This window comes from Hippocampus zosterae, chromosome 12, assembly GCF_025434085.1.
Source record: "Hippocampus zosterae strain Florida chromosome 12, ASM2543408v3, whole genome shotgun sequence".
Taxonomy (NCBI): Eukaryota; Metazoa; Chordata; class Actinopteri; order Syngnathiformes; family Syngnathidae; genus Hippocampus; species Hippocampus zosterae.
The window spans coordinates 20429439-20455365 of NC_067462.1; the positions used below are offsets into that span (position 1 = coordinate 20429439).

A 25927-nucleotide genomic window follows, 5' to 3' on the forward strand; every position below is an offset into this window, starting at 1 on the left:
ATCCAAATCCAAAATGTAAAAACTAGAGCTGTCAAGCGATTAAAATATTTAATCTAATTAAAAATGCAACTGTCATAATTAACTCAAATTCACTAAAAATTAATTGTGATTCTTCACACATTTTTTATCGTTTCTGAATTTCCTTTTATATTTTTGTCCTACTTTTCCCCATTTTAATGCTCTCATCAACATGGAATCATGAATCAGTTTTCTAAGTGCAAAATGCAATTATTTACTGAAATAACAATTTCGATTTTCAATTTTACATGAACATTTTTCACTTGGAGCAGTTATTCACACAAAATCTCTCACACCATACTTATTACTGTCCATCAACCACAGTAAAAAAATATTTTGTCACACAACAGCTGCTTTAACAGCTCTTTTTATGGAACCAAAACAGAGCAATATAACATTATAAAGTGCACATCTAAGGTAAACTAGTACTCAACCTATAGTGGATTTAAGCCATGGTTGGATACTTTGTTTTTCTCAAGTTTGCTTTGAACACAGCAGTCAGGCTGTGACGTGTGTCGTGGTAATCTCGCGAGAAAAAAATTAATCCCGTTAAAATTCATTTAAATTAATGCCAATAAAAATGCGCTAAACTAACAGCTCTAGTAAAGACCCTTTCACGGTTTGACTTTGGCCACAGGTCCTTCTACTCAACCGGAAGGTAAATAAGCCACTTTTCTTCCTGGACCTGGATGCCCAGCAGAAGGTTTATCTTTTCCATTATTTGTTCTTCATACAATGTATCAGGTTTTCATGTGTTAACTTGTACAATCAAAGAATTGTATGTTACATTTCAAACCACTCTGTGCCTACTTTAGAGGGCGAACATCTACAAATGGTAACGTCAGTCCATATCCACGGTCCATTCGTCAACTCACAGTTTTTTAATCTTGCATTTTAAGGAGATTCCGTTTCATTTGGGTTGTAATAAAATGTAAATGAAACATGTGTTTGTTCAGAAGGCTTGATGCTCATTTCACAGAAGAGCAATGTGAATCTTCATTAGCTTAATTGAGTGTGTGTGTGTGTGTGTGTGTGTGTGTGTGTGTGTGTGTGTGCGTGTGTGTGTGTGTGTGTGTGCGTTTGTATTCATGACATCTCAGGACAATTTTATGATAACACACCTTCACAATGAGGACCTGTGGAAAAATGAGGACATTTTTCGCGTCCTCATATTTCCACGCAGTCTACACTACTCTAGAGCTCACGAGGATACTCCCACACCAAAAATAAGTGATGTCCTGAAAGAGCACAATTTTCAGAAATTGTGTGTTTAAGTGTGTTTAACTTTCGACTCACTTTTCATTTGGAAAACTAGTGGCCAACTTCGGTACTTAACACACTTTTAACACACTTTCAGTGACGTCATTGTGCAGGACCTCAAATGTCATCTTTTTCGGACTGACTCACACATTTTCCCCGCCCTCGTCCTGATAAGTCACATCAATTAGCAGTCACACAAAATCCAACATGTGAAGCAGCCAGACAATCCTACTCTCAAACACGACCACGCGTGGATGACCATCGGGTAAGCAATTCCTTTTCATTTATCTTACCGTAACATAGACGTTGTTCAATATAACCGTGTTTAACAGTGCCCACCAAAGGTAATATCATTCAATAAGACAGCTAGCTAGCTAGCTAGCTCGATCGTTAGCATGCTAATAAGCTTCCAGTAAAAGTAATGTGGACATGTCCTGCAGGCAAGGTTCTGGAAAACTTTTCTAAATCTTTAACAACACAGTCTGTGGAACTTGGTTTTGGTACCATATGTTTATTTCAGTGCAGTATTTGTTTTATTCGATTGCAGTTAATTTAAATTAGTTAGTACAGGTAGCCTAATGAAAGTGGGCCAGGCACTTCTAGCATTTACGCTAAGCCCGGTGTATTTACACTGTTTATTCTTGTGCTGATTCAATTGTACACCGTTTCAATGAAAAAAACAAACAAACGTTTGCAATGAAATTATAGCAGAATTCAGCTTTGTTGGTACATTTGGTCAAGACAATATTGTGTTACTCTATTTTAATTTTACATTGTTATCTGCCTGACAAATGGTTTGCCCGAATCTATTAGTCTGACCAGCAAATGTTTGATGAAATGAATTTTTGTATTTTTGAGGAAGAAAATAATATTCCTTTGGCTCAGTACTTTTTGAGCCAAAATAAGTGCTGCCATAATATTGTGCTTGCTTGTCTGGCTGACTTCTTCTCACTTTCCATTGTAGATGTTTACTGGTGGTGATAATGTCACAAAGAAGAACCAGACTGAGCCCTGAATCTGAGGCTGCTCCTTTTATCTGGAGTCAACAAGCCTTGTTTGAAAGCCCAGTGGATCAATGATTATAAAGGTATGCTATCAATCTACCTGCTATCTAATTCTTATGGCTACCGCAAGCATATGACAAGAGCTGCAACCAAAGCCTGTCACAGTGACAGATTTTATTCGTACATTGTATTTACCCCAAAACTGTCACAGTAAACAGCATATTTTTTATGCCATTGATCATATTGGAGCAAAAATAATTGAAGTACTTTTGAAGAAAATGTTTAGCAGCCATTATCATTCAATTATTGAGAATATTGTATTGCCATGTAGAACTAGGAATATCTTGGAATGAAAAAATAGAAATAGAAATTATTCGGCTTCTGTTAAAATATTGTGCTTCACCAAATATCACAATTCATAAAAACGCATACATCCGTAATAGTCGAGGAAAATTAGATGCCTTTAAACTTCCTTCATAATGCTTATTTCACCTGATTGAAGAAGGCTGTGGTAGCTGTTTGACAAATCCACATTTTTATCAGCAATTTGTACTGCCCATCAAAAGTCTCTACTTAGTTGAAAACAACGAATGGTCACCGGAATTATTTTTCAGTCATTACATTGTTTTAGTCTGAAAGAGTATGTTTCGGGTGTTGTCTTTATTATTTGAACTCAGTCATGTCTGTTGTCCTGAAATTGTTAGCTATAAGAGCTGTACAGTGGTAACTACCATAAAGAGCCGGCTTGTGCTGTGTATGAAGTTTAATTTATTCAAAAGTCATGTAACTACGACATATTTCTGACACTCTATGGTTGCTATAATGTTGATTTTCATGATTTCAGTCATGCCCTCATACTTCCCAGTTACTGTAGAATACTTTTTAGAATATTTCTGATACTGTAATGTTGCTGAAAAACCTGAGTGTGATCAGGGGAAATGACTTTTGTCTGGACCTAACACTGGAGAGCCTGTGTTCGAATGTCCCGTAATGGCACCGTAATGGTGTTATGTTGCAGACACCAAGTGACGGGATCTTGACTGAACCTTCTGGAGACCAAGAAGGGAGTGAGAGATCCACTTCATCCTTACAACAGGTTACTACTTCTTATCATGATATACTAGGTTTGAGTTTTCAGCTTTCTTTGACAAACACAGGAGAAGTTATAAATCAGAAACATGGACTCTCCATGATTTCAGTCGTCATTTCCTCATATTTCTTTAGACCTGAAAAACCCGAGTGTGTTTCAGGTGACATGACTTTTGCCTTAACCTAACATCTGGTGAGCCTGCGTTCGAATGTCCCCATATTGCTGTACCACAGAACTGAAGAGTGTTAACTTTCTATAGTGTGGTATATTCATCCCAAACTCTTCCGTGAGCAATGTTCAATGATAATTAATGTTTATTCATTTCTTAAATGGTCAGAATGAAGAATGCTGAATATTTTGACACCGTAATGTTATGTTGCAGACACCAAGTGACCTGACTGAACCCTCTGGAGACCATGAATGGAATGAGAGATCCACTTCATTCTTAGAACAGGTTACTACTTCTTATCATGATATACTAGGTTTGAATTTGCAATGTTCTTTGACAAACACAGGAGAAGTTATAAATCAGAAACATAGACTCTCCATAATTTCAGTCGTCATGTCCTCATATTTCTTCAGACCTGAAAAACCTGAGTGTGTTTCAGGTGACATGACTTTTGTCTTAACCTAACTCTGGAGAGCCTGTGTTCGAATGTCCCCATATTGCTGTTCCACAGAACTGAACAGTGTTAACTTTCTATAGTGTGGTATATTCATCCCGAACTCTCCCGTGAGCAATGTTCAATGATAATTAATATTTATTCATTTCTTAACTGGTCAAAATGAAGAATGCTGAATATTTTGACACCGTAATGTTATGTTGCAGACACCGAGTGACCTGACTGAACCCTCTGGAGACCATGAATGGAATGATAGATACACTTCATCCTTACAACAGGTTACTACTTCTTGTCATGATATACTAGGTTTGAGTTTTCAGCTTTCTTTGACAAACACAGGAGAAGTTATAAGTCAGAAACATAGACTCTCCATAATTTCAGTCGTCATGTCCTCATATTTCTTCAGACCTGAAAAACCTGAGTGTGTTTCAGGTGACATGACTTTTGTCTTAACCTAACTCTGGAGAGCCTGTGTTCGAATGTCCCCATATTGCTGTTCCACAGAACTGAACAGTGTTAACTTTCTATAGTGTGGTATATTCATCCCGAACTCTCCCGTGAGCAATGTTCAATGATAATTAATATTTATTCATTTCTTAACTGGTCAAAATGAAGAATGCTGAATATTTTGACACCGTAATGTTATGTTGCAGACACCGAGTGACCTGACTGAACCCTCTGGAGACCATGAATGGAATGATAGATACACTTCATCCTTACAACAGGTTACTACTTCTTGTCATGATATACTAGGTTTGAGTTTTCAGCTTTCTTTGACAAACACAGGAGAAGTTATAAATCAGAAACATGGACTCTCCATGATTTCAGTCGTCATGTCCTCATATTTCTTTAGACCTGAAAAACCTGAGTGTGTTTCAGGTGTCATGACTTTTGTCTTAACCTAACTCTGGAGAGGCTGTGTCTAAATGTCCCCATATTGCTGTTCCACAGAGAAGAACAGTGTTAACTTTCTATAGTGTGGTACATTATTCCCAAACTCTCCTGTGAGCAATGTTCAATGATAATTAATATTTATTCATTTCTTAACTGGTCAGAATGAAGAATGCTGAATATTTTGACACCGTAATGTTATGTTGCAGACACCAAGGGACCTGACTGAACCCTCTGGAGACCATGAATGGAGTGAGAGATCCACTTCATCCTTTCAACAGGTTACTACTTCTTATCATGTTATACTAGGTTTGAGTTTTCAGCTTTCTTTGACAAACACAGGAGAAGTTCTAAATCAGAAACATAGACTCTCCATGATTTCAGTCGTCATGTCCTCATATTTCTTCAGACCTGAAAAACCTGAGTGTGTTTCAGGTGACATGACTTTTGTCTTAACCTAACTCTGGAGAGCCTGTGTTCGAATGTCCCCATATTGCTGTTCCACAGAACTGAACAGTGTTAACTTTCTATAGTGTGGTATATTCATCCCAAACTCTCCCGTGAGCAATGTTCAATGATAATTAATATGTATTCATTTCTTAACTGGTCAGAATGAAGAATGCTGAAACTTTTGACACCGTAATGTTGTTATGTTGCAGACATCAAGTGACAGGTACCTGACTGAACCCTCTGGAAACCAAGAATGGAGTGAGAGATCCACTTCATCCTTACAACAGGTTACTACTTCTTATCATGATATACTAGGTTTGAATTTGCAATGTTCTTTGACAAACACAGGAGAAGTTATAAATCAGAAACATGGACTCTCCAGGATTTCAGTCGTCATGTCCTCATATTTCTTTAGACCTGAAAAACCCGAGTGTGTTTCAGGTGACATGACTTTTGCCTTAACTTAACATCTGGAGAGCCTGTGTTCGAATGTCCCCATATTGCTGTACCACAGAACTGAACAGTGTTAACTTTCTATAGTGTGGTATATTCATCCCAAACTCTCCCGTGAGCAATGTTCAATGATAATTAATATTTATTCATTTCTTAACTGGTCAGAATGAAGAATGCTGAATATGTTGACACCGTAATGTTATGTTGCAGACACCAAGTGACCTGACTGAACCCTCTGGAGACCATGAATGGAGTGAGAGATCCACTTCATTCTTACAACAGGTTACTACTTCTTATCATGATATACTAGGTTTGAGTTTTCAGCTTTCTTTGACAAACACAGGAGAAGTTATAAGTCAGAAACATAGACTCTCCATAATTTCAGTCGTCATGTCCTCATATTTCTTCAGACCTGAAAAACCTGAGTGTGTTTCAGGTGACATGACTTTTGTCTTAACCTAACTCTGGAGAGCCTGTGTTCGAATGTCCCCATATTGCTGTTCCACAGAACTGAACAGTGTTAACTTTCTATAGTGTGGTATATTCATTCCCAAACTCTCCCGTGAGCAATGTTCAATGATAATTAATATTTATTCTTTTCTTAACTGGTCAAAATGAAGAATGCTGAATATTTTGACACCGTAATGTTATGTTGCAGACACCAAGTGACCTGACTGAACCCTCTGGAGACCATGAATGGAATGATAGATACACTTCATCCTTACAACAGGTTACTACTTCTTGTCATGATATACTAGGTTTGAGTTTTCAGCTTTCTTTGACAAACACAGAAGAAGTTATAAATCAGAAACATAGACTCTCCATAATTTCAGTCGTCATGTCCTCATATTTCTTCAGACCTGAAAAACCTGAGTGTGTTTCAGGTGACATGACTTTTGTCTTAACCTAACTCTGGAGAGCCTGTGTTCGAATGTCCCCATATTGCTGTTCCACAGAACTGAACAGTGTTAACTTTCTATAGTGTGGTATATTCATCCCGAACTCTCCCGTGAGCAATGTTCAATGATAATTAATATTTATTCATTTCTTAACTGGTCAAAATGAAGAATGCTGAATATTTTGACACCGTAATGTTATGTTGCAGACACCGAGTGACCTGACTGAACCCTCTGGAGACCATGAATGGAATGATAGATACACTTCATCCTTACAACAGGTTACTACTTCTTGTCATGATATACTAGGTTTGAGTTTTCAGCTTTCTTTGACAAACACAGGAGAAGTTATAAATCAGAAACATGGACTCTCCATGATTTCAGTCGTCATGTCCTCATATTTCTTTAGACCTGAAAAACCTGAGTGTGTTTCAGGTGTCATGACTTTTGTCTTAACCTAACTCTGGAGAGGCTGTGTCTAAATGTCCCCATATTGCTGTTCCACAGAGAAGAACAGTGTTAACTTTCTATAGTGTGGTACATTATTCCCAAACTCTCCTGTGAGCAATGTTCAATGATAATTAATATTTATTCATTTCTTAACTGGTCAGAATGAAGAATGCTGAATATTTTGACACCGTAATGTTATGTTGCAGACACCAAGGGACCTGACTGAACCCTCTGGAGACCATGAATGGAGTGAGAGATCCACTTCATCCTTTCAACAGGTTACTACTTCTTATCATGTTATACTAGGTTTGAGTTTTCAGCTTTCTTTGACAAACACAGGAGAAGTTCTAAATCAGAAACATAGACTCTCCATGATTTCAGTCGTCATGTCCTCATATTTCTTCAGACCTGAAAAACCTGAGTGTGTTTCAGGTGACATGACTTTTGTCTTAACCTAACTCTGGAGAGCCTGTGTTCGAATGTCCCCATATTGCTGTTCCACAGAACTGAACAGTGTTAACTTTCTATAGTGTGGTATATTCATCCCAAACTCTCCCGTGAGCAATGTTCAATGATAATTAATATGTATTCATTTCTTAACTGGTCAGAATGAAGAATGCTGAAACTTTTGACACCGTAATGTTGTTATGTTGCAGACATCAAGTGACAGGTACCTGACTGAACCCTCTGGAAACCAAGAATGGAGTGAGAGATCCACTTCATCCTTACAACAGGTTACTACTTCTTATCATGATATACTAGGTTTGAATTTGCAATGTTCTTTGACAAACACAGGAGAAGTTATAAATCAGAAACATGGACTCTCCAGGATTTCAGTCGTCATGTCCTCATATTTCTTTAGACCTGAAAAACCCGAGTGTGTTTCAGGTGACATGACTTTTGCCTTAACTTAACATCCGGAGAGCCTGTGTTCGAATGTCCCCATATTGCTGTACCACAGAACTGAACAGTGTTAACTTTCTATAGTGTGGTATATTCATCCCAAACTCTCCCGTGAGCAATGTTCAATGATAATTAATATTTATTCATTTCTTAACTGGTCAAAATGAAAAATGCTGAGTATTTTGACACCGTAAGGTTATGTTGCAGACACCAAGTGACCTGACTGAACCCTCTGGAGAACAAGAATGGAGTGAGAGATCCACTTCATCCTTACAACAGGTTACTACTTCTTATCATGATATACTAGGTTTGAGTTTTCAGCTTTCTTTGACAAACACAGGAGAAGTTATAAATCAGAAACATGGACTCTCCATGATTTCAGTCGTCATGTCCTCATATTTCTTGAGACCTGAAAAACCTGAGTGTGTTTCAGGTGACATGACTTTTGTCTTAACCTAACTCTGGAGAGCCTGTGTTCGAATGTCCCCATATTGCTGTTCCACAGAACTGAACAGTGTTAACTTTCTATAGTGTGGTATATTCATCCCAAACTCTCCCGTGAGCAATGTTCAATGATAATTAATATTTATTCATTTCTTAACTGGTCAGAATGAAGAATGCTGAATATGTTGACACCGTAATGTTATGTTGCAGACACCAAGTGACCTGACTGAACCCTCTGGAGACCATGAATGGAGTGAGAGATCCACTTCATTCTTACAACAGGTTACTACTTCTTATCATGATATACTAGGTTTGAGTTTTCAGCTTTCTTTGACAAACACAGGAGAAGTTATAAGTCAGAAACATAGACTCTCCATAATTTCAGTCGTCATGTCCTCATATTTCTTCAGACCTGAAAAACCTGAGTGTGTTTCAGGTGACATGACTTTTGTCTTAACCTAACTCTGGAGAGCCTGTGTTCGAATGTCCCCATATTGCTGTTCCACAGAACTGAACAGTGTTAACTTTCTATAGTGTGGTATATTCATCCCAAACTCTCCCGTGAGCAATGTTCAATGATAATTAATATTTATTCATTTCTTAACTGGTCAGAATGAAGAATGCTGAATATGTTGACACCGTAATGTTATGTTGCAGACACCAAGTGACCTGACTGAACCCTCTGGAGACCATGAATGGAGTGAGAGATCCACTTCATTCTTACAACAGGTTACTACTTCTTATCATGATATACTAGGTTTGAGTTTTCAGCTTTCTTTGACAAACACAGGAGAAGTTATAAGTCAGAAACATAGACTCTCCATAATTTCAGTCGTCATGTCCTCATATTTCTTCAGACCTGAAAAACCTGAGTGTGTTTCAGGTGACATGACTTTTGTCTTAACCTAACTCTGGAGAGCCTGTGTTCGAATGTCCCCATATTGCTGTTCCACAGAACTGAACAGTGTTAACTTTCTATAGTGTGGTATATTCATCCCAAACTCTCCCGTGAGCAATGTTCAATGATAATTAATATTTATTCATTTCTTAACTGGTCAGAATGAAGAATGCTGAATATTTTGACACCGTAATGTTATGTTGCAGACACCAAGTGACCTGACTGAACCCTCTGGAGACCATGAATGGAGTGAGAGATCCACTTCATTCTTACAACAGGTTACTACTTCTTATCATGATATACTAGGTTTGAGTTTTCAGCTTTCTTTGACAAACACAGGAGAAGTTATAAGTCAGAAACATAGACTCTCCATGATTTCAGTCGTCATGTCCTCATATTTCTTCAGACCTGAAAAACCTGAGTGTGTTTCAGGTGACATGACTTTTGTCTTAACCTAACTCTGGAGAGCCTGTGTTCGAATGTCCCCATATTGCTGTTCCACAGAACTGAACAGTGTTAACTTTCTATAGTGTGGTATATTCATCCCAAACTCTCCCGTGAGCAATGTTCAATGATAATAAATGTTTATTCATTTCTTAACTGGTCAGAATGAAGAATGCTGAATATTTTGACACCGTAATGTTATGTTCCAGACACCAAGTGACCTGACTGAACCCTCTGGAGACCATGAATGGAATGAGAGATCCACTTCATTCTTACAACAGGTTACTACTTCTTATCATGATATACTAGGTTTGAGTTTTCAGCTTTCTTTGACAAACACAGGAGAAGTTATAAGTCAGAAACATAGACTCTCCATAATTTCAGTCGTCATGTCCTCATATTTCTTCAGACCTGAAAAACCTGAGTGTGTTTCAGGTGACATGACTTTTGTCTTAACCTACCTCTGGAGAGCCTGTGTTCGAATGTCCCCATATTGCTGTTCCACAGAACTGAACAGTGTTAACTTTCTATAGTGTGGTATATTCATCCCGAACTCTCCCGTGAGCAATGTTCAATGATAATTAATATTTATTCATTTCTTAACTGGTCAAAATGAAGAATGCTGAATATTTTGACACCGTAATGTTATGTTGCAGACACCAAGTGACCTGACTGAACCCTCTGGAGACCATGAATGGAGTGAGAGATCCACTTCATTCTTACAACAGGTTACTACTTCTTATCATGATATACTAGGTTTGAGTTTTCAGCTTTCTTTGACAAACACAGGAGAAGTTATAAGTCAGAAACATAGACTCTCTATAATTTCAGTCGTCATGTCCTCATATTTCTTCAGACCTGAAAAACCTGAGTGTGTTTCAGGTGACATGACTTTTGTCTTAACCTAACTCTGGAGAGCCTGTGTTCGAATGTCCCCATATTGCTGTTCCACAGAACTGAACAGTGTTAACTTTCTATAGTGTGGTATATTCATCCCAAACTCTCCCGTGAGCAATGTTCAATGATAATTAATATTTATTCATTTCTTAACTGGTCAGAATGAAGAATGCTGAATATTTTGACACCGTAATGTTATGTTGCAGACACCAAGTGACCTGACTGAACCCTCTGGAGACCATGAATGGAGTGAGAGATCCACTTCATTCTTACAACAGGTTACTACTTCTTATCATGATATACTAGGTTTGAGTTTTCAGCTTTCTTTGACAAACACAGGAGAAGTTATAAGTCAGAAACATAGACTCTCCATGATTTCAGTCGTCATGTCCTCATATTTCTTCAGACCTGAAAAACCTGAGTGTGTTTCAGGTGACATGACTTTTGTCTTAACCTAACTCTGGAGAGCCTGTGTTCGAATGTCCCCATATTGCTGTTCCACAGAACTGAACAGTGTTAACTTTCTATAGTGTGGTATATTCATCCCAAACTCTCCCGTGAGCAATGTTCAATGATAATAAATGTTTATTCATTTCTTAACTGGTCAGAATGAAGAATGCTGAATATGTTGACACCGTAATGTTATGTTGCAGACACCAAGTGACCTGACTGAACCCTCTGGAGACCATGAATGGAATGATAGATACACTTCATCCTTACAACAGGTTACTACTTCTTGTCATGATATACTAGGTTTGAGTTTTCAGCTTTCTTTGACAAACACAGAAGAAGTTATAAATCAGAAACATGGACTCTCCATGATTTCAGTCGTCATGTCCTCATATTTCTTTAGACCTGAAAAACCGGAGTGTGTTTCAGGTGATATGATTTTTGTCTGGACTTAACTCTGGAGAGCCTGTGTTCGAATGTCCCCATATTGCTGTTCCACAGAGCTGAACAGTGTTAACTTTCTATAGTGTCTTATATTAATCCCAAACCCTCCTGTGAGCGATGTTCAATGAATAACAATGTTTATTCATTTATTAACTAATCAGGATGAATAAATTTGAATATTTCTGACACTGCACTGTTGCTATGTTGCAGACACCAAGTGTTCCGATCCTGATGAAACCTTTTGAAGATCAAGAAAGGAGTGGAAGATCCACTTCTTCCTTACAACAGGTTACTACGTCTTATCATTATATACTAGGTTTGAGTTTTCAGCTTTCTTTGACAAACACAGGAGAAGTTATAAATCAGAAACATGGACTCTCCATGATTTCAGTCGTCATGTCCTCATATTTCTTCAGACGTGAAAAACCGGAGTGTGTTTCAGGTGACATGACTTTTGTCTTAACCTAACTCTGGAGAGCCTGTGTTCGAATGTCCCCATATTGCTGTTCCACAGAACTGAACAGTGTTAACTTTCTATAGTGTGGTATATTCATCCCAAACTCTCCCGTGAGCAATGTTCAATGATAATTAATGTTTATTCATTTCTTAACTGGTCAAAATGAAAAATGCTGAGTATTTTGACACCGTAATGTTATGTTGCAGACACCAAGTGACCTGACTGAACCCTCTGGAGAACAAGAATGGAGTGAGAGATCCACTTCATCCTCACAACAGGTTACTACTTCTTATCATGATATACTAGGTTTGAGTTTTCAGCTTTCTTTGACAAACACAGGAGAAGTTATAAATCAGAAACATGGACTCTCCATGATTTCAGTCGTCATGTCCTCATATTTCTTGAGACCTGAAAAACCTGAGTGTGTTTCAGGTGACATGACTTTTGTCTTAACCTAACTCTGGAGAGCCTGTGTTCGAATGTCCCCATATTGCTGTTCCATAGAACTGAACAGTGTTAACTTTCTATAGTGTGGTATATTCATCCCAAACTCTCCCGTGAGCAATGTTCAATGATAATTAATATTTATTCATTTCTTAACTGGTCAGAATGAAGAATGCTGAATATTTTGACACCGTAATGTTATGTTGCAGACACCAAGTGACCTGACTGAACCCTCTGGAGACCATGAATGGAGTGAGAGATCCACTTCATTCTTACAACAGGTTACTACTTCTTATCATGATATACTAGGTTTGAGTTTTCAGCTTTCTTTGACAAACACAGGAGAAGTTATAAGTCAGAAACATAGACTCTCTATAATTTCAGTCGTCATGTCCTCATATTTCTTCAGACCTGAAAAACCTGAGTGTGTTTCAGGTGACATGACTTTTGTCTTAACCTAACTCTGGAGAGCCTGTGTTCGAATGTCCCCATATTGCTGTTCCACAGAACTGAACAGTGTTAACTTTCTATAGTGTGGTATATTCATCCCAAACTCTCCCGTGAGCAATGTTCAATGATAATTAATATTTATTCATTTCTTAACTGGTCAGAATGAAGAATGCTGAATATTTTGACACCGTAATGTTATGTTGCAGACACCAAGTGACCTGACTGAACCCTCTGGAGACCATGAATGGAGTGAGAGATCCACTTCATTCTTACAACAGGTTACTACTTCTTATCATGATATACTAGGTTTGAGTTTTCAGCTTTCTTTGACAAACACAGGAGAAGTTATAAGTCAGAAACATAGACTCTCCATGATTTCAGTCGTCATGTCCTCATATTTCTTCAGACCTGAAAAACCTGAGTGTGTTTCAGGTGACATGACTTTTGTCTTAACCTAACTCTGGAGAGCCTGTGTTCGAATGTCCCCATATTGCTGTTCCACAGAACTGAACAGTGTTAACTTTCTATAGTGTGGTATATTCATCCCAAACTCTCCCGTGAGCAATGTTCAATGATAATTAATATTTATTCATTTCTTAACTGGTCAGAATGAAGAATGCTGAATATTTTGACACCGTAATGTTATGTTGCAGACACCAAGTGACCTGACTGAACCCTCTGGAGACCATGAATGGAGTGAGAGATCCACTTCATTCTTACAACAGGTTACTACTTCTTATCATGATATACTAGGTTTGAGTTTTCAGCTTTCTTTGACAAACACAGGAGAAGTTATAAGTCAGAAACATAGACTCTCTATAATTTCAGTCGTCATGTCCTCATATTTCTTCAGACCTGAAAAACCTGAGTGTGTTTCAGGTGACATGACTTTTGTCTTAACCTAACTCTGGAGAGCCTGTGTTCGAATGTCCCCATATTGCTGTTCCACAGAACTGAACAGTGTTAACTTTCTATAGTGTGGTATATTCATCCCAAACTCTCCCGTGAGCAATGTTCAATGATAATTAATATTTATTCATTTCTTAACTGGTCAGAATGAAGAATGCTGAATATTTTGACACCGTAATGTTATGTTGCAGACACCAAGTGACCTGACTGAACCCTCTGGAGACCATGAATGGAGTGAGAGATCCACTTCATTCTTACAACAGGTTACTACTTCTTATCATGATATACTAGGTTTGAGTTTTCAGCTTTCTTTGACAAACACAGGAGAAGTTATAAGTCAGAAACATAGACTCTCTATAATTTCAGTCGTCATGTCCTCATATTTCTTCAGACCTGAAAAACCTGAGTGTGTTTCAGGTGACATGACTTTTGTCTTAACCTAACTCTGGAGAGCCTGTGTTCGAATGTCCCCATATTGCTGTTCCACAGAACTGAACAGTGTTAACTTTCTATAGTGTGGTATATTCATCCCAAACTCTCCCGTGAGCAATGTTCAATGATAATTAATATTTATTCATTTCTTAACTGGTCAGAATGAAGAATGCTGAATATTTTGACACCGTAATGTTATGTTGCAGACACCAAGTGACCTGACTGAACCCTCTGGAGACCATGAATGGAGTGAGAGATCCACTTCATTCTTACAACAGGTTACTACTTCTTATCATGATATACTAGGTTTGAGTTTTCAGCTTTCTTTGACAAACACAGGAGAAGTTATAAGTCAGAAACATAGACTCTCCATAATTTCAGTCGTCATGTCCTCATATTTCTTCAGACCTGAAAAACCTGAGTGTGTTTCAGGTGACATGACTTTTGTCTTAACCTACCTCTGGAGAGCCTGTGTTCGAATGTCCCCATATTGCTGTTCCACAGAACTGAACAGTGTTAACTTTCTATAGTGTGGTATATTCATCCCGAACTCTCCCGTGAGCAATGTTCAATGATAATTAATATTTATTCATTTCTTAACTGGTCAAAATGAAGAATGCTGAATATTTTGACACCGTAATGTTATGTTGCAGACACCGAGTGACCTGACTGAACCCTCTGGAGACCATGAATGGAATGATAGATACACTTCATCCTTACAACAGGTTACTACTTCTTGTCATGATATACTAGGTTTGAGTTTTCAGCTTTCTTTGACATACACAGAAGAAGTTATAAATCAGAAACATGGACTCTCCATGATTTCAGTCGTCATGTCCTCATATTTCTTTAGACCTGAAAAACCTGAGTGTGTTTCAGGTGACATGACTTTTGTCTTAACCTACCTCTGGAGAGCCTGTGTTCGAATGTCCCCATATTGCTGTTCCACAGAGCTGAACAGTGTTAACTTTCTATAGTGTCTTATATTAATCCCAAACCCTCCTGTGAGCGATGTTCAATGAATAACAATGTTTATTCATTTATTAACTAATCAGGATGAATAAATTTGAATATTTCTGACACTGCACTGTTGCTATGTTGCAGACACCAAGTGTTCCGATCCTGATGAAACCTTTTGAAGATCAAGAAAGGAGTGGAAGATCCACTTCTTCCTTACAACAGGTTACTACGAGCAATGTTCAATGATAATTAATATTTATTCATTTCTTAACTGGTCAGAATGAAGAATGCTGAATATTTTGACACCGTAATGTTATGTTGCAGACACCAAGTGACCTGACTGAACCCTCTGGAGACCATGAATGGAGTGAGAGATCCACTTCATTCTTACAACAGGTTACTACTTCTTATCATGATATACTAGGTTTGAGTTTTCAGCTTTCTTTGACAAACACAGGAGAAGTTATAAGTCAGAAACATAGACTCTCCATGATTTCAGTCGTCATGTCCTCATATTTCTTCAGACCTGAAAAACCTGAGTGTGTTTCAGGTGACATGACTTTTGTCTTAACCTAACTCTGGAGAGCCTGTGTTCGAATGTCCCCATATTGCTGTTCCACAGAACTGAACAGTGTTAACTTTCTATAGTGTGGTATATTCATCCCAAACTCTCCCGTGAGCAATGTTCAATGATAATTAATATTTATTCATTTCTTAACTGGTCAGAATGAAGAATGCTGAATATTTTGACACCGTAATGTTATGTTGCAGACACCAAGTGACCTGACTGAACCCTCTGGAGACCATGAATGGAGTGAGAGATCCACTTCATTCTTACAACAGGTTACTACTTCTTATCATGATATACTAGGTTTGAGTTTTCAGCTTTCTTTGACAAACACAGGAGAAGTTATAAGTCAGAAACATAGACTCTCTATAATTTCAGTCGTCATGTCCTCATATTTCTTCAGACCTGAAAAACCTGAGTGTGTTTCAGGTGACATGACTTTTGTCTTAACCTAACTCTGGAGAGCCTGTGTTCGAATGTCCCCATATTGCTGTTCCACAGAACTGAACAGTGTTAACTTTCTATAGTGTGGTATATTCATCCCAAACTCTCCCGTGAGCAATGTTCAATGATAATTAATATTTATTCATTTCTTAACTGGTCAGAATGAAGAATGCTGAATATTTTGACACCGTAATGTTATGTTGCAGACACCAAGTGACCTGACTGAACCCTCTGGAGACCATGAATGGAGTGAGAGATCCACTTCATTCTTACAACAGGTTACTACTTCTTATCATGATATACTAGGTTTGAGTTTTCAGCTTTCTTTGACAAACACAGGAGAAGTTATAAGTCAGAAACATAGACTCTCCATGATTTCAGTCGTCATGTCCTCATATTTCTTCAGACCTGAAAAACCTGAGTGTGTTTCAGGTGACATGACTTTTGTCTTAACCTAACTCTGGAGAGCCTGTGTTCGAATGTCCCCATATTGCTGTTCCACAGAACTGAACAGTGTTAACTTTCTATAGTGTGGTATATTCATCCCAAACTCTCCCGTGAGCAATGTTCAATGATAATAAATGTTTATTCATTTCTTAACTGGTCAGAATGAAGAATGCTGAATATTTTGACACCGTAATGTTATGTTCCAGACACCAAGTGACCTGACTGAACCCTCTGGAGACCATGAATGGAATGAGAGATCCACTTCATTCTTACAACAGGTTACTACTTCTTATCATGATATACTAGGTTTGAGTTTTCAGCTTTCTTTGACAAACACAGGAGAAGTTATAAGTCAGAAACATAGACTCTCCATAATTTCAGTCGTCATGTCCTCATATTTCTTCAGACCTGAAAAACCTGAGTGTGTTTCAGGTGACATGACTTTTGTCTTAACCTACCTCTGGAGAGCCTGTGTTCGAATGTCCCCATATTGCTGTTCCACAGAACTGAACAGTGTTAACTTTCTATAGTGTGGTATATTCATCCCGAACTCTCCCGTGAGCAATGTTCAATGATAATTAATATTTATTCATTTCTTAACTGGTCAAAATGAAGAATGCTGAATATTTTGACACCGTAATGTTATGTTGCAGACACCAAGTGACCTGACTGAACCCTCTGGAGACCATGAATGGAGTGAGAGATCCACTTCATTCTTACAACAGGTTACTACTTCTTATCATGATATACTAGGTTTGAGTTTTCAGCTTTCTTTGACAAACACAGGAGAAGTTATAAGTCAGAAACATAGACTCTCTATAATTTCAGTCGTCATGTCCTCATATTTCTTCAGACCTGAAAAACCTGAGTGTGTTTCAGGTGACATGACTTTTGTCTTAACCTAACTCTGGAGAGCCTGTGTTCGAATGTCCCCATATTGCTGTTCCACAGAACTGAACAGTGTTAACTTTCTATAGTGTGGTATATTCATCCCAAACTCTCCCGTGAGCAATGTTCAATGATAATTAATATTTATTCATTTCTTAACTGGTCAGAATGAAGAATGCTGAATATTTTGACACCGTAATGTTATGTTGCAGACACCAAGTGACCTGACTGAACCCTCTGGAGACCATGAATGGAGTGAGAGATCCACTTCATTCTTACAACAGGTTACTACTTCTTATCATGATATACTAGGTTTGAGTTTTCAGCTTTCTTTGACAAACACAGGAGAAGTTATAAGTCAGAAACATAGACTCTCCATAATTTCAGTCGTCATGTCCTCATATTTCTTCAGACCTGAAAAACCTGAGTGTGTTTCAGGTGACATGACTTTTGTCTTAACCTACCTCTGGAGAGCCTGTGTTCGAATGTCCCCATATTGCTGTTCCACAGAACTGAACAGTGTTAACTTTCTATAGTGTGGTATATTCATCCCGAACTCTCCCGTGAGCAATGTTCAATGATAATTAATATTTATTCATTTCTTAACTGGTCAAAATGAAGAATGCTGAATATTTTGACACCGTAATGTTATGTTGCAGACACCGAGTGACCTGACTGAACCCTCTGGAGACCATGAATGGAATGATAGATACACTTCATCCTTACAACAGGTTACTACTTCTTGTCATGATATACTAGGTTTGAGTTTTCAGCTTTCTTTGACATACACAGAAGAAGTTATAAATCAGAAACATGGACTCTCCATGATTTCAGTCGTCATGTCCTCATATTTCTTTAGACCTGAAAAACCTGAGTGTGTTTCAGGTGACATGACTTTTGTCTTAACCTACCTCTGGAGAGCCTGTGTTCGAATGTCCCCATATTGCTGTTCCACAGAACTGAACAGTGTTAACTTTCTATAGTGTGGTATATTCATCCCGAACTCTCCCGTGAGCAATGTTCAATGATAATTAATATTTATTCATTTCTTAACTGGTCAAAATGAAGAATGCTGAATATTTTGACACCGTAATGTTATGTTGCAGACACCGAGTGACCTGACTGAACCCTCTGGAGACCATGAATGGAATGATAGATACACTTCATCCTTACAACAGGTTACTACTTCTTGTCATGATATACTAGGTTTGAGTTTTCAGCTTTCTTTGACATACACAGAAGAAGTTATAAATCAGAAACATGGACTCTCCATGATTTCAGTCGTCATGTCCTCATATTTCTTTAGACCTGAAAAACCGGAGTGTGTTTCAGGTGATATGATTTTTGTCTGGACTTAACTCTGGAGAGCCTGTGTTCGAATGTCCCCATATTGCTGTTCCACAGAGCTGAACAGTGTTAACTTTCTATAGTGTCTTATATTAATCCCAAACCCTCCTGTGAGCGATGTTCAATGAATAACAATGTTTATTCATTTATTAACTAATCAGGATGAATAAATTTGAATATTTCTGACACTGCACTGTTGCTATGTTGCAGACACCAAGTGTTCCGATCCTGATGAAACCTTTTGAAGATCAAGAAAGGAGTGGAAGATCCACTTCTTCCTTACAACAGGTTACTACGTCTTATCATTATATACTAGGTTTGAGTTTTCAGCTTTCTTTGACAAACACAGGAGAAGTTATAAATCAGAAACATGGACTCTCCATGATTTCAGTCGTCATGTCCTCATATTTCTTCAGACCTGAAAAACCTGAGTGTGTTTCAGGTGACATGACTTTTGTCTTAACCTAACTCTGGAGAGCCTGTGTTCGAATGTCCCCATATTGCTGTTCCACAGAACTGAACAGTGTTAACTTTCTATAGTGTGGTATATTCATCCCAAACTCTCCCGTGAGCAATGTTCAATGATAATTAATGTTTATTCATTTCTTAACTGGTCAGAATGAAGAATGCTGAATATTTTGACACCGTAATGTTATGTTCCAGACACCAAGTGACCTGACTGAACCCTCTGGAGACCATGAATGGAATGAGAGATAAATTCTCAAAATTCTCAAATTTTCAAAATTCTCATTATTTCCTGGAATATCTTATTTTGATTATTTTATTTTTCCATTTTTAATAAATAATGCCTTCTTTTACAGGTGGGAATAAGAGACGCACGTGGACAGATTATGAAGTGAAGGCTGTTGAGCGACATATGTTTGATTTCATAACAAGCCATAAAGTTTCAGGTAAAACGAGCTGTGAGTCCTGTCTCCACGCAGAGCCAGCAGCTCTGAACGACAGAGGCTGGGTGTCCATCAAAAACTACATCCACAACAGGATATAACTGCATTAAAAAGGGAAATGAATGGCTAGTCCATTGAAATGCGAGCACGTCTGGGTACATTTCAGTTCAAGTTAACTAAAGCAATAGCAATGGTGCATTTAGGGTTGGATGGTCAATTATGGATTTCATATTTGTTGTTGGATACTGTGTTTCACGTTTGTTGTTTCATGATCTTCAAGAGCAATTTGGAAAATCCTTGAAGATGTATGAACATGTAAATTATACTGTATATCAGGCATGTTCCGATCTGGGCCTGGAGAGCCACTGTCGTGCCTGTTTTCCAGCTCTCCCGGCTGCATCACACCTGTTTCAGATGATCAGTTCATCAGTCAGCTCTGATGCAGCATTAGAACATCCTGGGAGAGCTGGAAAACAAAAAGACAGCGGCCCTTGAGGACCGACCTTGGACACTCCTGCTGTATATAAACGTACGTACGATATACAAACTTCTCACAAAAGATAGGCTTATTAGGTTTGAGGTGATATTTTGGAAAAACCCTAAAACATTTGAATTCATCCTATTTCAAGAATTTCAATACTTTTTGAAAAGTTGCTTTTGTCTAACGGTAGCTAAAGAAGTTGCTACACACATGGCACAATATATGGCCAGATTCATTAAAAATTCTTCATCGCAGTATTCACATTTTGACATAATCTTCTTCAGTTCAAACAACCCTCATCTATTGCAGTGCTTTGTGTCATGGAGAGGAGGTGGCATGTTTTCTGTGTTCATAATTTCATATTGTCAGCAATTAAAAAATAAGAAAGTGGACTGACCACATATTTAACCGTCTCTTCTTCTTCATTTTACTATCTTGTATTATTAATGTGAATATTTGAGGGATGACGGGTATAACGACTGTTTGGCACATTCGCCTCACAGTTCAGCAATTGATATTTGAATGTTTGAATCTGGGCATCCTTCCTTTGTAGAGTTCTCCCCATGCCTGAGCATGACAATTGGACACATGTGGCTAACATATACTGTTGGTATGTAACATGAGTCAATTTAAAAATACACACTTTACTCTTAGCTGGTCTTCATAAGTCATATATACTTGAAAATGATGTGTATCCAGGGGGCTCAAAATTCACAAAAACATGAAATGGTAGTGTGTTTGAGGTGACTGTCTCCATAATACACAAAAACCTGTCAATGTCCTCATATGTAGTAGTTTTGTCATAAATCAAAAAAAAATTACGTCCTAGCCAAAATCTGAGTAGATGGCTGTCTTCCTGATTTTTTTTCATGGTTACCATATTTTTTTGGAGCCTGTAGGACCACGGGAAAGGCATGTACCCATATGTCGGGTGAACAAACGGACGTCCTGAAAATGCACCAAAACACGTATGTGTGTGTGTGTGTGTGTGTGTGTGTGTGTGTGTGTGTGTGTGTGCGTGTGTATATTAAGGGTGTGGAAAATAATCGATATTAATCGATACATCGATGCGCACGTGCGCGATCCGAGTGCATCGGCTCATTCACTGGGTACGACGCGATTGACGGGGGAAATCGCGATTCATCACGATGCATTGATGGGTATGGGTAAAAGCCGATTCAAGCGCCGTTTTATTTATGCTAAACGTTACCCATCTGCCCTTTCCTAGGCGCAATGAATGCACCATCATTGCTTTGCGTTTTGCGTTGAATACGGACGGTAGCCGTGCGTCACATACAGTCCAGTACACAACTAGCGAAACATTGTGGAAGTTAGCGCAAGGGGAGGCGAGGAAACTACTATATTTAATGCAGCCAAAACATTCAAATCTTATGTTTGGAAATACTACGGCTTCGAAAAGAAATATGGAAAGCTTGATAAAACCTCCGTAATTTGCAAGGAATGTCGCACTAAGAAGCCAAACAACGGCAGAACCACAAATATGCAGACCCACTTGAAACGATGGCACCAGATCACCGACAAGTTTCCCTCCCGCTCCCCCGCTTCCACGCCCAGTTCCTCGTCGGACACCGGAGAAGCTCTTGGTAAACCAAGTCAGGATCAGAAAAAAATTGCCTCTTATTTTGGGAGTCCCCTTGCAACTCACTGTGACCACACAATGGCTATAACTAAGGTCACTGCTTATTTCATATGCAAAGACCTCCAGCCTTAGCGTGGTGGACAACGAGGGTTTCAGACAGCTCGTGCACGTTTTGGAACCCAGGTATAAAATACCAGACAGGTCTGTGTTCACTTACATATTCCCGATGTGTACAACAAAGTAAGAAGTGAGATTACTGTGTCGCTGAACAGTGCACAAAGAGTTGCACTTACAGTGGATGGGTGGACATCTATAGATTCATATATATATATATATATATACTAGCTGGTTCGCCGCCCTCCGGGCGGCTCATCAGCTAGTTCCTGCGGAAGGCTGGTAAGGTGGTGGTTCGCCGCCCTCCGGGCGGCTCATCAGCTAGTTCCCGCGGAAGGCTGGTAAGGTGGGCCTTCGGCCCACAAAAGTGTTGTTGCTTGGTTCAACTTTTTGTTCATCTTCATTGCTTATCGCGAAAATAAAGAGATGTTTAGCTCTACTAAATAACTAACAATTTCATTGCAATGCTTGTGGGTAGACAACATTTTTTCGCTAAGATGCCCGCGCGATCGTAGTGAGCCATTGCCTGAGCGGCGCAGTTGCGGCGCGCAGCGGCGCGGTGAAGTAGGTACGTTTTGAAAAGGGACAGACGGAAGGACAGACCGCGTGCGGGATTACGCGCAATATATATATAGATACTGTATTATTATTATATTTCATATAAGACACTCAGTGAGAATAGTCTGTGTTTACACTATAGCAACAGCTGTGAGTCTCAGGTGCCAAATTGTTTACATTTTCTTTGCACAAAACCCAATTGTGAAAGGGCTTAAATAAGTTGTTTTACAAGTTCTACTGTTTATAAGGAATAAAGTGGTATCCTTTTTGTAATACCATACTGAATTCCATCTTTTTAAAAGCTTTTTTTCTTTGCTTATTTGCATCATGTTTAATTGCACAATATCGCAACAAATTGCATTGTATCGTATCGGATCGCAATGATTTGAACTTAATGTGTATCGCATCGTATCGCATCGTGACGACGGTGAAACGTATCGCATCGTATCGCCAGAAAATTCCATGTATCGTTTAAGTATCGCATCGCTGGCAGTGCATCGAGATGTGTATCAAATCGTCCTCAGTGCTGAGATTCACATCCCTAATATATATATATATATTAGAGCTGTCAAATGATTAAAATATTGAATCTAATTAAAAATGCAACTGTCATAATTAACTCAAATGAACCAAAAATTTAATCGTGATTACTCACACATTTTTTATCGTTTCTGAATTTCTTTTTACATTTTTTGTCCTATTTTTCCCCATTTTAATGCTGTCAGCAACATGGAATCATGAATCAGGTTTCTATGTGCCAAATGCAAATATTTACTGAAATAACAATTTCGATTTTCAATTTTACATGAACATTTTTCACTTGGAGCAGTTATTCAAACATAATCTCTCACGCAATACTACTGTCCATCAACAACAGTGAAAAAAATATTTTGTCACACAACAGCTGCTTTAACAGCTTTTTTTATGAAATCAAAACAGAGCAATATGACATTATAACGTGCACATCTAAGGTAAACTAGTACTCAGCCTATAGTGGATTTAAACCATGGTTGCATACTTCGTTTTTCTCAAGTTTGCTTTGAACACAGTAGTCTGTTTCTGTATGTTTGTTGGAGAATAACGAGACACCGGACACCAGTGTTCGTTATGAGCCGCTGTATTCAAAACTGCCGGCCGTACGAACAAGCGCACGCACTTCCCCCGTGCTGCTGAGGCAAACCATTCTGAAAGAGGGGGGTTTTACTCCCACTAACACAGTCAGGCTATGTTGATTGTGTTGGTCCTTCCTGCGCGGAAGTCTCTACGGTTTTTGTGTCGAACTCATTTCGGATGACTACACTTGGTTCGATGACAACACTGGAGACGTTTTATTTTCGCTAGGTCGCTACCACAGCAGCGCACTGTCACTGTCAGACGAACACAGAGAAGCTCCACCCGCTCTATTTATATGGACACGGAACGCTGTAACCTTCCACACAAAATAGTTCCAAACAAGTAGCAATCGCGTCAGTGGCATACATCGTATACCTGTATGATACACAGAGAGAGAAGAACAGGTAACTTTGGTCTTGTCAGTGGAGCAATCTGGCTAGCAATCTTTTTAAAAGTAAACTTTCCATTCATAAACTCTTTAAGTATCTATTTTCGGTGTCTCGCACTGCCGTGGCTGGCAAAACAGACATGGGCGTGGACTTCTGCAGTGCTTCTTGTTTTGTTTCTGGTGTATATATAGAGCAACTAACATCCGCTTGTGACGTGTGCCGCGTTAATCTCGCGAGAAAATATTTAATCGCGTTAAATGAATTCATTTAAATTAATGCCAATTAAAATGCGCTAAACTGACAGCTCTAATACACATTATATATATATATATACACAGAGAGAGAGAGAGAGAGAGAGAGAGAGAGAGAGAGAAAGACAGAGAGACAGAGAGAGACAGAAGACAGAGAGAGACAGAGAGAGAGAGAGAGAGAGAGAGACAGAGAGAGAGAGAGAGAGAGAGAGACAGAGAGACAGAGAGAGACAGAGAGAGACAGAGACAGAGAGAGAGAGAGAGAGAGAGACAGACAGAGAGACAGAGAGACAGAGAGAGAGAGAGATCGTAATATAAATATATTATCTAAATCAGGGGTGCCCATTAGGTAGATCCTGATCTCCCGGTAGATCTAAGACAGGTCCCAAGTAGATCCGAGGAGTGTCGAGAAGAAAAAAAACAAACAACCATTTGTGTGTCTTTGTATATGTTAGTAATATATTTTTTGTGTTAATATACACTGCACACTAATCAGTCTCATTTTCACAAAAAAAAAATATTTAAAAAATAAAATAAAACAGGTAAATCTTAAATTTGTGTGTGTGTGTGTGTGTGTGTGTGTGTGTGTGTGTGTGTGTGTGCGCGCGTGCCGGTAAGGGTAGATCCCGTTAGGTTAGTTGATCAAAAAGTAGATCTTCGATCCAAAAAGGTTGGGCACCCCTGATTTAAATAATAAAGAAATACACAATCGCAAGACAATATGACAATAGCTACCGGTCGCCACATGAGCCAGAGTCTGAAAAAACAATGTACTTTCCAAAATTTTAAATGAAAAATTAAACCATACTTCAAGTTGTCATCATGAAGTGTTATGTGAAGAATTTTGATGAAAAATAAATAAATAAGGAATTCCATTTTGGAAGAAGCCTGAAACGAAATGTGGAAAAATCGGAGCAGTGTGAATACTACAAGGGAGCACAGTTGATCAACCTAACTAAAATGTGATCAGGCAATGCACAGACTGATATACTGATTAATGATGACATGACAGTTTTGCTTGATATTATTAGTCTTTTCCCAATTTTGACGGGGATCCAAAACATGTAATTTTCTATAAGGGTGACAATAAGTTTTTTTTTTTTTTTTTGCTTCTTCCTACTCCTGTTGAATGTGCATATTTGTATGTTAACTTTACTTTATGTTGTACTTTATGTTAACTGTTTTGTTAAGCGCTTTGTTACAGCTGCCGGTGTTGTGAAAGCGCTATATAAATCAGGATGTATTGTATTGTATTGTATGTTGCCCTCTCTTTGTTTTTGTTCCTTTTGTCCATTTTATTTTATGCCATGGCTTGTGTTAAAATGTTTTCTGTATGATCAATCAAGGATTTTTTTAAAACGGCTTACATCTAAATTTTTTAAATAAAATGTGAGCGTGTTTGAAATTAGGTTTGCTGAAATTAATGTGTTCATGTTGTTTTTTGTCATTAACTTAAAAGTGAATGCAAATGCATAAATTGATTTATATGGGACCCCCCTTTTACACAATCATATCATCCTGGGATGTATTTTTTCCACACTGAACAATGCCA

The 25927-nt window shown here is 38.4% G+C and overlaps 2 protein-coding genes and 1 long non-coding RNA gene across 46 annotated transcripts in view; 1 reads left to right on the plus strand and 2 right to left on the minus strand.

Annotated features, from left to right (window-relative positions):
• The window catches only part of LOC127612067 (cell surface glycoprotein 1-like), a 259014-nt gene extending 239133 nt beyond the window's left edge, over positions 1-19881 (plus strand). Inside the window, exons 9-18 of the mRNA XM_052083040.1 lie at positions 6448-6519; positions 6895-6966; positions 7342-7413; positions 7792-7869; positions 12279-12350; positions 15412-15489; positions 16933-17004; positions 18274-18345; positions 19172-19249; positions 19625-19881. Of these exons, the coding sequence (XP_051939000.1) occupies positions 6448-6519; positions 6895-6966; positions 7342-7413; positions 7792-7869; positions 12279-12350; positions 15412-15489; positions 16933-17004; positions 18274-18345; positions 19172-19249; positions 19625-19678 (720 nt within the window). The 3' untranslated portion in view covers positions 19679-19881. The remainder of the gene's footprint in view (positions 1-6447; positions 6520-6894; positions 6967-7341; positions 7414-7791; positions 7870-12278; positions 12351-15411; positions 15490-16932; positions 17005-18273; positions 18346-19171; positions 19250-19624) is intronic.
• Positions 1-25927, minus strand: part of clasp1a (cytoplasmic linker associated protein 1a) — a 121403-nt gene that overhangs the window by 51999 nt on the left and 43477 nt on the right. The window lies entirely within an intron of this gene.
• On the minus strand, positions 22-23663 carry LOC127612151 (uncharacterized). Its single transcript, XR_007965609.1, has 2 exons — positions 23606-23663; positions 22-452 (listed from the first exon to the last, which is right to left on the minus strand). It is a non-coding gene; the product is annotated as an uncharacterized LOC127612151 (long non-coding RNA).